Source organism: Pinus tabuliformis, chromosome 4_2, assembly GCF_031772625.1.
Source record: "Pinus tabuliformis cultivar Carrire ecotype Pingquan chromosome 4_2, CPIR1, whole genome shotgun sequence".
Lineage (NCBI taxonomy): Eukaryota > Viridiplantae > Streptophyta > Pinopsida > Pinales > Pinaceae > Pinus > Pinus tabuliformis.
In genome coordinates, this window is record NC_142304.1 from 1,174,728,615 (window position 1) to 1,174,741,504 (window position 12,890).

Consider the following 12,890-nt stretch of genomic DNA (forward strand, 5'->3'; position numbering starts at 1 on the left):
AAACCTATGCGTGTGCAATGGGATCCATGTTCTTGAGAACCATGTTGTGACAACTCGCAATAACCTCATCATTGCGAACCACGATCGCACCAAAAGGCCCACCATGGCCACAATTAACTGCATTGTGTGCTTCTTCAACAGCCTTGGTCAAGAATTTCATATCTCTGTCTTAAACAACTGAGCAACAACAACGAAAGACAGGAAATTCAGGAAGCAGATACGAGACTCATTTGAAGAGCTGCTAAAAAATTTGTCCAACTTGAAAAGCTGCTAAATAATTTTCCCCATCCATGCCTCGTGGCTTTTTCTATTGTGGATTAGATTTCAAATCATAGAATTCATCTTTGAAAAACAAAAGTTTGTCTAAAAATCTGTAAAAGAACATCACTCTGCAAATTATATGTAGATTTCTGCACCGATCTTCATGATCCCAAATAGAACAAATCCATTGAAAAGTAGCATAAAATATTGTTATCAAGCATAACCTAGCAAAATCTGACCTTCATGATGACCTGTATATGCTGATGCTGCAGAAATGGTCCCATCCTTGGATTCTACAACTGCATCAGAAAACATGTGATAAATTGTCATAACAAGGTCCTCCTATTTCCTCATTTCTTGTATTGAAACACACTGTTTTCAGTTTAAAGAATGGGTATTTGCATATTATATGTGTTTGGGTTTGTACGTATATCTCGTCTAATAAGGCACTGATGGGTGTGTGCACACATGCCCATCACATAAACAAGCTCGAAAACCAGAAATGAAAAATTATGTCGGAATAAATTAACTTTCAGCTAAATAAAAAGGCAAGAACCAGAATGCTTGCTTACCATTGGATTCTTCCATATCAATGATCCAGGTGACCAAGAAATCAAATTGAACTATAAATTCCAGACAAAATAAAAAACTGGGTCGCTAGATTATCAATGCAGGAAGCCCAAAAAGCTATACTGCAACAACGCTTTAGTCTTCCACATTTACCCAAATCTGCACACTCACAGACACCCAAAACAGTTTGATGCCCCCACAACTTGCACTCGCATTCCTTATAGACGTATTAGCCGTCTTCTCTACCTACCCCAATTGGCAAAATTTCGTTCAGAAACACAGAGGATAATGCATAGTAAAAAATAGGATTGTAAATGGGTCCACCGGATCCCAGATTCAGATATGACCCACTGAAAATAAAATGGAAAAGCTCCTGAAAACAAGTGTCCCACTAATAAAACTTATATGAAATATGAGAATGGGATCAGAGAATCTTACCTCCCAAAATCAACAGAGGGACCTGAAACACGAATTGAATTGATGGTCTAATACGGACTGAGTCTGTCATGTATAAAATGTTCGCGTGGAATGAAAGCGACTCGCAAGGAGGACAGTACAAGATGAGAAGAAGATTGGAACTTTTTTCCTTCTACGATATGTCTTGTCCTGTCCTCACCTCTCAGCTGCTCCTATATAGTGGGTATGGAACCCCAACGACCATCACCGACCAAGGGTGACCACCTCTTTTTCCCTTAGTAGTAAACAACGGGTGCGCCCAATTCCAATCGCAATTCCAAGGCCTGCACCACTTCTGCTGCATGAAGCCCATGGAGATCTAACTTCCAAATGTCCTTATGTTTTTCATTTCTAATTTGAAGAATTTCTGCAGCTGCCTTAGCATTTAGTTTATCTGCAGCCAAATGTTCCTCTTTTGATTTTAGAGAAATATTCCTAGCAGTGCTGTGATCGCCTCGCAAATAAGCTCTTTCAGCTTCCCTTGAATGTCGATTTGCAGCCCTGCTTGAAAACAAGCGATGATAATATATGTTCATGCCTTCCCAATTATCAGTAATGATCACCTTAAAAAAATTCATCGGACTTCATGGAAATAGGCTGGAAAAATATACCTGAGCATCCCCAATGCTTCCTTTCGATGTTTCAAATATACATCATCTTCCTCCCATTCTGGCTGAGGGGGAGCAGTTGGCATGTGTCCTCTTGAAACTGTCACATGTAAATTTTCAAAACCCAAGGACTCAAGAAATAGAGGGCCACTTCCTTCAGAACTCTGATCAGGTAGAGAATTCTCAACAGCTTTAGATGCATCAGAGGGATCTGAATTCTCCGGCAACGTCATCACAGCCATAGACTCCAGGGAAGCAGAGGCTTGTTCAAGCTCATAATTAACAGCCACTAAAACATCCTCTATCAGGCTCTCATCAGCCCAACCATACAAGGCCTTTAGTTTCTCTACTACAACCTTTTTCTGATTTGCATCATCTGTCACGCCCTGCAGCATAACAGTGCTAGCCAGGATTGTATTAGGATAAGGATCAATAAATTTCTCTGGCTTAACAGCAACTTTTTCTATTAATTGAGAAAATCCTTTCCAGGGTTTGCCTCTAGAATTTGGAGACATAAAGGAAATATTTTCGTGCCGCACCACAGCCGAGACATCATTCTATCTCTCAGATAATTCTTGTCCATAATAGAACCCTGACTTGGCTTTCTCTGCAGATGATTAGAAGAGGACGAGTTTGGAGAAAAAGGTGGGAAAGGGTCCACGTCAGCCTTAGGAACCCCACCCCGCTGTTGGGCATCAAAGGAAGCCCATCCTGGAACCTTAACCCTTTGCCGCGGTGGTCGGATGGACCTCTTGGGAGCACCACTGGTGCCCATCATGGAGCACTTATCTGCCGAGAAAAGTATTGTTGGGTCTGTATAAGGAGATCATGGGATCAAAACCCTTTGGGTTTCCGTCCAAAGCAAGATTAAAAAGGGGGGTCTACCGTTTACTCCTTCGCCTAAAGATAAAGGGAAACAAATCATTCATTAATGAGGATCTTATGCACAGAATTTCAATGCCGTACCTAGCTAAAGAGCTCTCAAAGCCACCATCTATACTTCCAGAGCTCGCGATACCACGCGCAGGATTTCAGAAAAACAGAGTCGCTAGATTGCTGTTGTCGATTTTGCTTTTGTCTCAAGGATTTGATGTAGAAAGATCAAGAGGATGCGTTGAACTTGCATTGAGAATTGGACTGAGAATCCATTAACAAAGCGCGTGAGCTCTGAGAAATTTTGACCCCCTCAAGAATTGCAGGCTGAGAACAGACCTCTAAACCCTATCGAATGAAGAGGGAGGAGTTTGTGCAGACAGGTGCATGCACCTGGACTTTGGATTGCGCTGCACCCAAGTGGTGTATTGGAACTCCGGCGTAAAATGGGTAACAACTGACTGTAAAATCGGCTGCAGAAACCACTCCGCCAGGTGTCAGCCTGAGAATCAAGCCTGAACAAATACGAAGTGAATTGCCCACTCCGCCAAGTGTCAGTCTGAGAATTAAAAAGACGACGAAAGTCTCTTTCAAAGGAAGGCCTATCGGCCTAAATATGATATGGTGTGAAATTGGTGGAGAACACTAACGTAAATAATTATGAAGATCACTCTTAATAATTATTGGGAAGTTTTGTATTTTTAATTATGAGGACCATTACAAGACCATATAATTTTTGGATGATATACTTTGCATTATTTGTAAATGTAAGTAGTGAATAAGGAGAGAGAATGAGTGGAGAACATGCTTTAAGTATGAGAGAGGATTAATTAATTCTTTTTAAGTATTAAGTTTGTATTTTAAGTTTTAAAATTGAGGGCACTTTTATAAACTCCTTTAGATGATATTTTGAGGAAGGATTTGTAACCAGTTGAAATTGAGAGTGAGTTATAATTGCGTATTTGTTGCGTTATATTGTACTCTTCCAATTAACAAAAAGGATATTTTGTGGTGGCGGTTGAGTCCCAATTTTTTGGGACATTTGGTTCTTGTCTTGCGTTGAAGTGGGACACATTGTATTCTTTTTCATTTTCTCTCTATCACTCTCTCTTACTCTCATCATGGCTACAACCAGTATTGTATTTCCTAAACTTGTTGGTAGAAACTATTTTTATTGGAGCAAATGTATGCAACCTATATTGATCACTAAAGATTTATGGGAAGTTGTATTAATGGATACAATATGCCTTCTCCTAATGAATTCAAAGCATTAAGTGATGATGAAAATAAATCTCTTAAGGAACTTATTAAGAAAGATAATGAAGCACTTTCACTTATAGGCAACGCTCTTGAAGAATCTATATTTCCAAGAATAAGTGGTGCAATATCATATGGGATATCTTAAAGAACACATTTGAAGGTGTTGTTGTAGCTAAAATGCAAATATTAAGGAGCAATTTTGAAAATGCCCATATGAAAAGTAATGAATCCATACATGATTACATCACAAAAATGCAAGATCTTGTTAATCAAATGAGTACATTACGTGAAGATGTTCCAGAAAGAAGGCTAATTGAGCAGATTTTAAGAAGTGTTCTGTCTAAGTTTCAAATGGTCACTACCAGTATTATGGTCTCCAAAGATTTAAATACCATGAAAATTGATGAATTAAGTGGATTCTTGTTAACTGTTGAAGAGAATCAACCATTTGAGCAAGTTGAACATGCCTTTTTCCGCAAAGCATAGAGAAAGAGGAAGGAGTAGGGGTCAATATCATAATCATAATCAAAATAGAAATCAACAAAGTTCACAAGGAAATGCATCACCTTCAAGAGGTAGAGGCAGGAATCCCAGCCAGTTTAGAAGAAGAGGCAGAGATGGATATGGCAGAAGAGGACAAGGAAGAGATGGAGGCAGAAATGGAGGAAGAGGAGGAGGACCACAATGTTATTATTGCCAAAAATTTGGCCATCTTGAAAGAGATTGTTATGCAAAAATGCGAGATACAGAGCGAAAAGGTGCTAATACAGTTGTTGAAGAAACTAGGAATGAGAAGTTATTCATCTCAAGTTTGATGGCACATAGTGAAGAAAGTGAAGCATGGTATATTGATTCAGGATGTTCAACTCATATGACATCTCAAGAGGAGTTGTTTACCAAAATTAATGACAATTATTCTGGTAAAGTCATATTTGGTGATGATAGTGTTTCTGAGGTGAAAGGGAAAGGCATAATTGCAATACCAACATTACATGGAAAGAAGAAGTTAATTGAGGACACTTTGTTGACACCAGCATTGAAGAAGAACCTACTTTCTGTAGGACAGATGATGGAGAAAAACTACAAGTTAGTGTTTGATAATAAAGAATGCTTAATCATGGATAAGTTGAATAAAAATGCAGTTGTAGCAAGAGATGAAATGATTGAAGACAAAATTTCAAGCTCTCCTTTGATTCAAGTAATTCACAAAGTTTGAATACAACAGAAGATACAAATAGTAAGCTTTGGCATTATAGGATGGGACATCTAAATTTTCAGAGTTTGGTGTTGTTAAGAAAGCAAAACATGGTGAATGGTCTTCCTTATATCAAATTGGATGATGATGTATGCGAAGGGCATATTTTTGGGAAACAACACAGGGAAATTTTCTCAGATAGAACATGGAAGGCTAGAGAACATCTAGCATTGGTACATTCAGATTTATGTGGTCCAATGGAGATTGTCTTTTGGAAAGGCACATTATTTTCTCGTTTTCATTGATGATTATTCTAGGAAGACATGGGTGTATTTTCTAAAAGAGAAGTCTGAAGTGTTTTCTCATTTTCTTGAGTGTAAGGCTTTAGTTGAAAAGAAAAGTGGTCTACAAATTCTCACCCTATGAACAGATAATGGGGGAGAATACAAGTCAAATGAGTTTTTGAATTATTGTAGGAAGAATGGAATAAAGTGAGAATTTACTAATTCATATTCTCCTCAACAAAATGGTGTTCCAGAGAGGACGAATAAAACCATAGTTGAAATGGCTAGAACCATGTTAAAAACTAAGTCACTTGGAAATGAGTTTTGGGCTGAAGCAGTACAGACAACAGTATACACTCTTAACCGATATCCTACAAAGGCAACGTTGGATTTGACTCCAGAAGAAGGATGGTCAGGATACAAACCAAGTGTTGCACATATGAAAGTTTTTGGTTGTACTACATATGCATATGTTCCTAAGGGAAAGAGGAAGAAATTGGATGATAAGAGTGTGAAGTGTATCTTTATTGGATACAATATTTAAACAAGAAGTTACAGGGTGTTTGATCCAAAGGCAAAGAAGGTGATAATAAGCAGAGATGTTGTGTTTGATGAGAAGGGAGTCTATCATCCAGAACAGGTACAATTTGAATTGATGAATGATGCAGTGAATATTGGTGATGATGCTTGGATGAACCACATGATTACGCAAAAGCATAAAGAAAGAATGAATGGAATGAAGCTATGGAAGCAGAAATGAATGCCTTGGTAAAAAATGATACATGGGACTTGGTCAAATTACTAAAGGGAAAATATGTAATTGGCACTAAGTGGGTTTATAAAATTAAGTATAAATCAGATGGCACAATTGATAAGTATAAGGCTCGTTTGGTTGCAAAAGTCTATGCACAAAAAGAAGGAATTGATTATACTGAGACATTTTCCCCAGTGGCAAAGTTGGATACAATCAGGATGGTTCTTGCATTAGTTGCACAGTACAAGTGGCCAATTTTTCAAATGGATGTTAAATCAACCTTTCTAAATGGTTATGTGGATGAAGAAATTTATGTGGAGCAACCTGAAGGTTTTGAAGTGCCAGGAAAAGAAGATTATGTTTATAAGTTGAAGAAGGCCTTGCATGGTCTTAAGAAAGCGCCAAGGGCATGGTATTCAAGAATTCATAAGTATTTCAGGACCATGGCTTAGTTAAAAATTTATCTGAGCCCAATCTCTATATCTTTCAGTTAGGACATGACATTTTGATAGTTGTCTTATATGTTGATGATTTGATCTATACAGGGAATAGTACAAAGTTATTTCAAAGGTTTAAGTCACATACGATTGTTGAGTTTGAGATGACAGATCTTGGTGAGTTACATTATTTCTTGGGTATTGAAGTTTGGTAGAAGGAAGATGGTATTTTCATGTCACAAACCAAGTATACTTGGGACATTTTGAAGAAGTTCAGAATGTTGAGTTGCAAGCCAGCGACAACTCCTTTGGAAGTTAGGTTGAAGTTATACAGACATGATGACTCCAATTCAGTTGATGTTACTTTGTATTGTTAATTGGTTGGAAGTTTGATCTACTTAACTACAACTCGACCAGATATTTCTTTTGCAGTCAGTATGGTATCAAGATTTATGGCAGAACCTAAGGAATTGCATTGGAAAGCAGCAAAGAGGATTTTAAGATATCTGCGTGGAAAAATTGGTTATGGTTTGGTATACAGGTCTAAAGAAGATTTCAGGTTGATTGGTTATGCAGATTTTGATTAGGCTGGATGTATGGATGACAGGAAATCAACTTTAGGGTATTCATTCAATATGGGTTCAGCGGTAATTTCTTGGAGTATTAATAAGAAATCAACAGTTTCTCTCTTGACAACAGAAGCAGAGCATAAAGCGGCAACGACAGTAGCATGTGAAACAGTTTGGTTAAGAAGAATTCTAGATGACCTACATGAACAACAAAAGCAACCCACTCAGTTGATGTGTGATAATCAAAGTGTTATTGAGATGACCAAGAATCCAGTTTTCCATAAGAAGACCAAGCATATTGATATTCATTATCATTTTGTTCAGGATCTGGTTCAACAAGGAGTGATCGAGATTGACTATTGCATAACAGATAAACTGGTAGCTGATATATTCACCAAAGCACTGTTTAAGGAAAAGTTTCACAAATTCAGAGATGACGTTGGAATATTTCCAAATCATCATTATGGGGGGGAAATGATGGAATAATTGATCATTTGTCAAATATTCAATAATTAAAGTTTTTCTTTTTAGTGAGAGATTTATGGAGAAATTAGTGGAAAGACAGGTGAGAGATTTATGGATAATTGTTGAGAGAATTATGAAGTGATTTGTGGAGTTATTGATTGATAAATTTGTGGAGTTGACAAAATCCCAATACCTCTCCTCATGTATAAATATATGCCTATGTTAATGAAATAAGATTGAGTTGGTGTGTGAGAGTTGTTCATTATTGTTGAATGTTCTATGCTTTGTAATTTAGTTTTTATTGTGTTGTTCCATCTTTCACAACTGGTTTGACATGTTGGCTCTGTTATCACTCCTCTGGATCTCCAAGGCTAAGGAAGAGTCTAGCTGAGGTTACCACAGACCAATATTTTGACTTGGTAACTAGCCCTACCAAGCCAAAGAGGGCTCTCTCAAAAGGATCACAACCAAGAGGGCTGGATAGATTAGGGTTTTAGGCTAGATATTATATCTCAGGGTTTGTTTGATTTGGTTTGGTTGGGATAGTCACTTGATGAGTGAATTAGGTCAGAGAGTGAACTAGGTCAGGGCACAAGAGAATCAAAATTGCAGAAATTTGATGGGGAAAGGTAGGCAATACTTGCTAAGGTTTTGCAAATGGGGTAGCAAGCTAAGTGGGCTTGATTGTGGGGAAAAACTCCACAGTTAAGCGCGCTTGAGCCAGAGGAGTTCTGGGATGGGTGACCTCCTGGGAAGTCCTGGTTACCGGGTGCAAGCCCCGGAAGTGATGATTGATGCTACGTGATTTGTTCTCCACATTTCACTAGTTTCAATCCCACTTCTTCACCCCTGTGAGCATCACCCGATGCAATGAGTGCTAAGTGAACTATTCAAAAATCATGAGAAATTAGTCAGTTACGACTACCTCTCATGGAAATGGTCATACGTTTGAATGACTTACTTAACGCAGTTGAATCCCAAAAATGATATCTAATATAATGCACTGCGTAATCCCCCATACTTAAATTCAAAAAGAGTCAAGGGATCTCTACTTGAATGGTTCATGAGGCACAATACTTGCTAAGGTTTTGCAAATGGGGTAGCAAGCTAAGTGGGCTTGATTGTGGGGAAAAACTCCACAGTTAAGCGCGCTTGAGCCAGAGGAGTTCTGAGATGGGTGACCTCTTGGGAAGTCCTGGTTACCGGGTGCAAGCCCCGGAAGTGATGATTGATGCTATGTGATTTGTTCTCCACATTTCACTAGTTTCAATCCCACTTCTTCACCCCTGTGAGCATCACCCGATGCAATGAGTGCTAAGTGAACTATTCAAAAATCATGAGAAATTAGTCAGTTACGACTACCTCTCATGGAAATGGTCATACGTTTGAATGACTTACTTAACGCAGTTGAATCCCAAAAATGATATCTAATATAATGCACTGCGTAATCCCCCATACTTAAATTCAAAAAGAGTCAAGGGATCTCTACTTGAATGGTTCATGAGGCACAATACTTGCTAAGGTTTTGCAAATGGGGTAGCAAGCTAAGTGGGCTTGATTGTGGGGAAAAACTCCACAGTTAAGCGTGCTTGAGCCAGAGGAGTTCTGGGATGGGTGACCTCCTGGGAAGTCCTGGTTACCGGGTGCAAGCCCCGGAAGTGATGATTGATGCTATGTGATTTGTTCTCCACATTTCACTAGTTTCAATCCCACTTCTTCACCCCTGTGAGCATCACCCGATGCAATGAGTGCTAAGTGAACTATTCAAAAATCATGAGAAATTAGTCAGTTACGACTACCTCTCATGGAAATGGTCATACGTTTGAATGACTTACTTAACGCAGTTGAATCCCAAAAATGATATCTAATAAGTTACTTTAATACTTTTCTAGTATAGTGATGAGATGATTTAGACTAGTGAGGTGCTAAAAAGAGCATGAAGATCAATGAATTCTTTTTAAACTGAAGAAATGAAACAACCTATGATGATTTTCCCAAAACAGAGCATGCAAGATGAATTTTGCTTATCACACCTTGCAAATCAAACATACTTAGAGAAATGGATCATGAGAGGTACAAAACATTCAAACATATGAAACTGAAGAAGAAACAAGATCAAAATACCATGCCACAATAGTTGCAACTCATCCAATATATTCCATGTCAAAGTCTGAAACACTATTACAACATCCAAGAGAGTCCAACCTATAGAATGACTAAGAAGTTACATAATATAGGCCTTAAACCAACTCATCCTAGCCTTAGGGGTCAAATCCATGAGAGGAGGAGCAGTTGCAACAAAAACTGAACTGATAGCTAGAGTGTAGGGTGGTCAAAGTGACTCATCCCTAACTCGGGCAAATTGATTAATTACAAGTCATGGAGGCTATTTACCTAATGTACTTACCCTAGGTAATAGTAAAAACATAATAATTACATCATACTTAGTAATTACATCAGTAAAACATTAATTTCCCATAGAAAATTTGGGTTGACTATCAAACGCGCAGTGCTAGTGTCAAATGTGCAACGCCATCTTCAAGCTGACTTTTACCTGCCTTGCTGATGTCCAAATCTAGCCCAGGATATCTCACTGGAAATCTTATCCTATCTAGTTTCCAAACCTGCCCTTGGTTTTGAAAATGGGCTTGATTTGCCCCTCCAGAATTCCATTCTCCCAAGACAACTCAAACGTGCAGCGCCTGGTCCAAAAAAGAGGCAGAAACATGATTTTTGGGTGGTTTTTTGCCTTTTCTACCCACCAGTTTTTCTTTCTAGGTATGGAAACATGGTTTTCTTGGATGTCTTGGTCCTTCTAAATCCAATGGTGCTGGCCATTCCTCCAAAAAGTGTGCAACGCCTAGGACGCTACGCGTTTGACCAAACTGTTGATATAAAAATTGCCTTAAAAAGACAACAAAAGGAAGATGACAAAAATTGAGCCAAGGGTCTTCAAAATTATTCAATAAGTTGATGTTTGAGGTGGCTAGGCATGGGGTGAAGCCTCTACAAGTATGTCAAGATTCTTTTTCTCCTCATGGCGAGTTAGGGCTTCAATTCTTGCCCTAGCAGCTTTGAGCTTTGCCCTTGCTATTTGGTTTCTTCGACAATAATGCTTTGCCATCTTTCTTTGAATGTCAATGTCTCTTTTGTCATTTTCCAGGAGGTTTTCAGGATGGTTGTTCACCCTATCAAGCCAATACTCGTGGTTCTCATTGACCATGTTGGCAAATTGTTCATTTAGGGTGAGCTCTTTAGCTAGCTCAACCTCTCTCTGTTTTTCTTGCTCCAATGCTCTCTTTAGCCCTCTAGTCCTTGGTCTTCTTCTTGGTACCTGTTCCTTCAGCTAGTCTTCATATTATCCATATGCTTCATCAAGTAAAATCTTGGCCTTTTCAGCCTCCCTCTTTGCCTTGATGAGTTGAATCTCCATAAGCTCATGTTTGGTTTCAAACTGCTTGTTTTCTTGCTCATAATATGTGATGATATATTTTGCCCTTTGCAAATTGACCTGGAGCACATTGATGAGTGCTTCCTTCTCTTTGATGATAATTGTTGTGCTCTCACTATCATCATGCTCATTTAGGTCAACTAAGTGGAAATCATTCTTTGTCTCATGGAGGTCCTCCTCTTGCTGCTGAATCTCTGCCTCTGTCACCTTTTCATTTCCTTTTTGTACTTGCTTTGCTGTTGAAGAAGGCAAGGCCCCTGGTATGAAACCAACTCACAAAAAGATAGAAAAGATAGATCAATGCCTTAGAAATCAACCTCTTCGAGGGGAAAACCTCCTTTACATTACACAAATGAACAATTCTTGGATGATACAAATGACAAAACCTCCTTTCTATATATAGGAGTCTACAGGGTCACAATATAACCAAAGTCGACCTAACAATAATAATATAAGGGCACAAAAATAACAATAGTGGGCTTCTATGGGGCACAATAATAATAATATGGGGACAATTGGGGCACAACAATAGTAATAAGGGATACAATGACAATAGTAATGGGGTAATCACTACCCCAGATGCGGGTGATTAAATGTTCGAAGGACATTCGGGCGGCGTTTCATGTGGGCATCTGTCAGCGCGCATACGCCATGAGTAAGTTCACTTGGGAATGGGAAAAGGCCTGCATAACCACATTAATGTGGCCATTATGGTGTTCATCTGCCGTCATTATCGTTGCGTCTTGCTGCTCCTTAAACGCTCATCGCATTCCAGCTCCAATGCATTCCGCCGTCGAGGTTTCACCTGCAGTTCTGGGCGTTTCTCTGCATCCCGTTGCAGGGTTTCACAGCACTGTTAGTGTGCAGAGATTGTATGGTTATTGGGAGGTTCTGCAATTACCCAGCGCACAGCAAGCCAACATGCGGCACGAAAGAGTCAGGCTACTGAGCAGAAGGGGGGGCTCTGGTGGTTGAGCTGTCTCGCAGCGCTCCTCCGACACTCTGGAACCTGAACGGCGAAGTCCTCCGTCAACGAGGAGTGGTAGAGGAAGGGGTCGCGGTAGATCAGGAGAGGTGGTAAGTGAGCTTGCCGCTCACCAGACAGCGCGATATCGCTTCCCTTGCTCGTTCGACAACGCCATTTTTATTATTTCTGTCTCTATTGAAAAGCTTGAAGACAACAGCAATTTGGGAGCGACCCAAGTTGTTGAACTTGTGGAGCAGAGAATTGCAAACCTGGAGGAGCGCCTGCGCTCAGTCTCGAAGGATGCTTCATCGCCAATTCTGGCAAACCCCGCTGGCCCAGGTGTGTCCGTGCATGGCGATCCCACTGGCTCGGTTGCTCCTTATTTGGACTCGGAGGACCTTCTTCGGTACGGGTGTCTGGTTGTTGAGGAGCCCTATACCACAGATGATGACTAGCCTAGCTTATTCTGGTTTTGTTGCTATGTTTTGGCTCCGATTCTTGCAAGTTAATGTGTTGTTTCTACATATATCAGCTGTTTCTGTCCGTCTCTGGGCAGGGTCTATCCATGTTTCTGTCAGTCTCATGGGTGTTGTCTATCAAAATGTACTGGTCTGGTCACTATGGAAAACTGTAATGTGTCGGAGAACTGCACTGATCTTATGTGTTTTTGTAAAATGCCATCGTCAGGCTGAACTCTGAAGGCCACTGCCTCGCTGTAACTTTTTGTATCCATAATAGAA

General features: G+C 39.6%; 1 protein-coding gene across 1 annotated transcript; it reads right to left on the reverse strand.

Annotated features, from left to right (window-relative positions):
• Positions 1-1,523: 1,523 nt before the first annotated feature.
• Positions 1,524-2,410, reverse strand: LOC149173848 (uncharacterized). Its single transcript, XM_089426846.1, has 2 exons — positions 1,899-2,410; positions 1,524-1,788 (listed from the first exon to the last, which is right to left on the reverse strand). The coding sequence occupies exons 1-2, from the start codon at positions 2,408-2,410 to the stop codon at positions 1,524-1,526; spliced, it is 777 nt and encodes a 258-aa protein (XP_089282972.1).
• Positions 2,411-12,890: the final 10,480 nt, after the last annotated feature.

Excerpts from the sequence above, each read along its gene's own strand:
- LOC149173848 (XM_089426846.1), bottom strand. The coding sequence starts at position 2,410 with ATGTCTCCAAATTCTAGAGGCAAACCCTGGAAAGGATTTTCTCAATTA. Across the intron at positions 1,789-1,898 it reads GAAGCATTGGGGATGCTCAG|GGCTGCAAATCGACATTCAA; the intron begins GTATATTTTTCC and ends GTTTTCAAGCAG.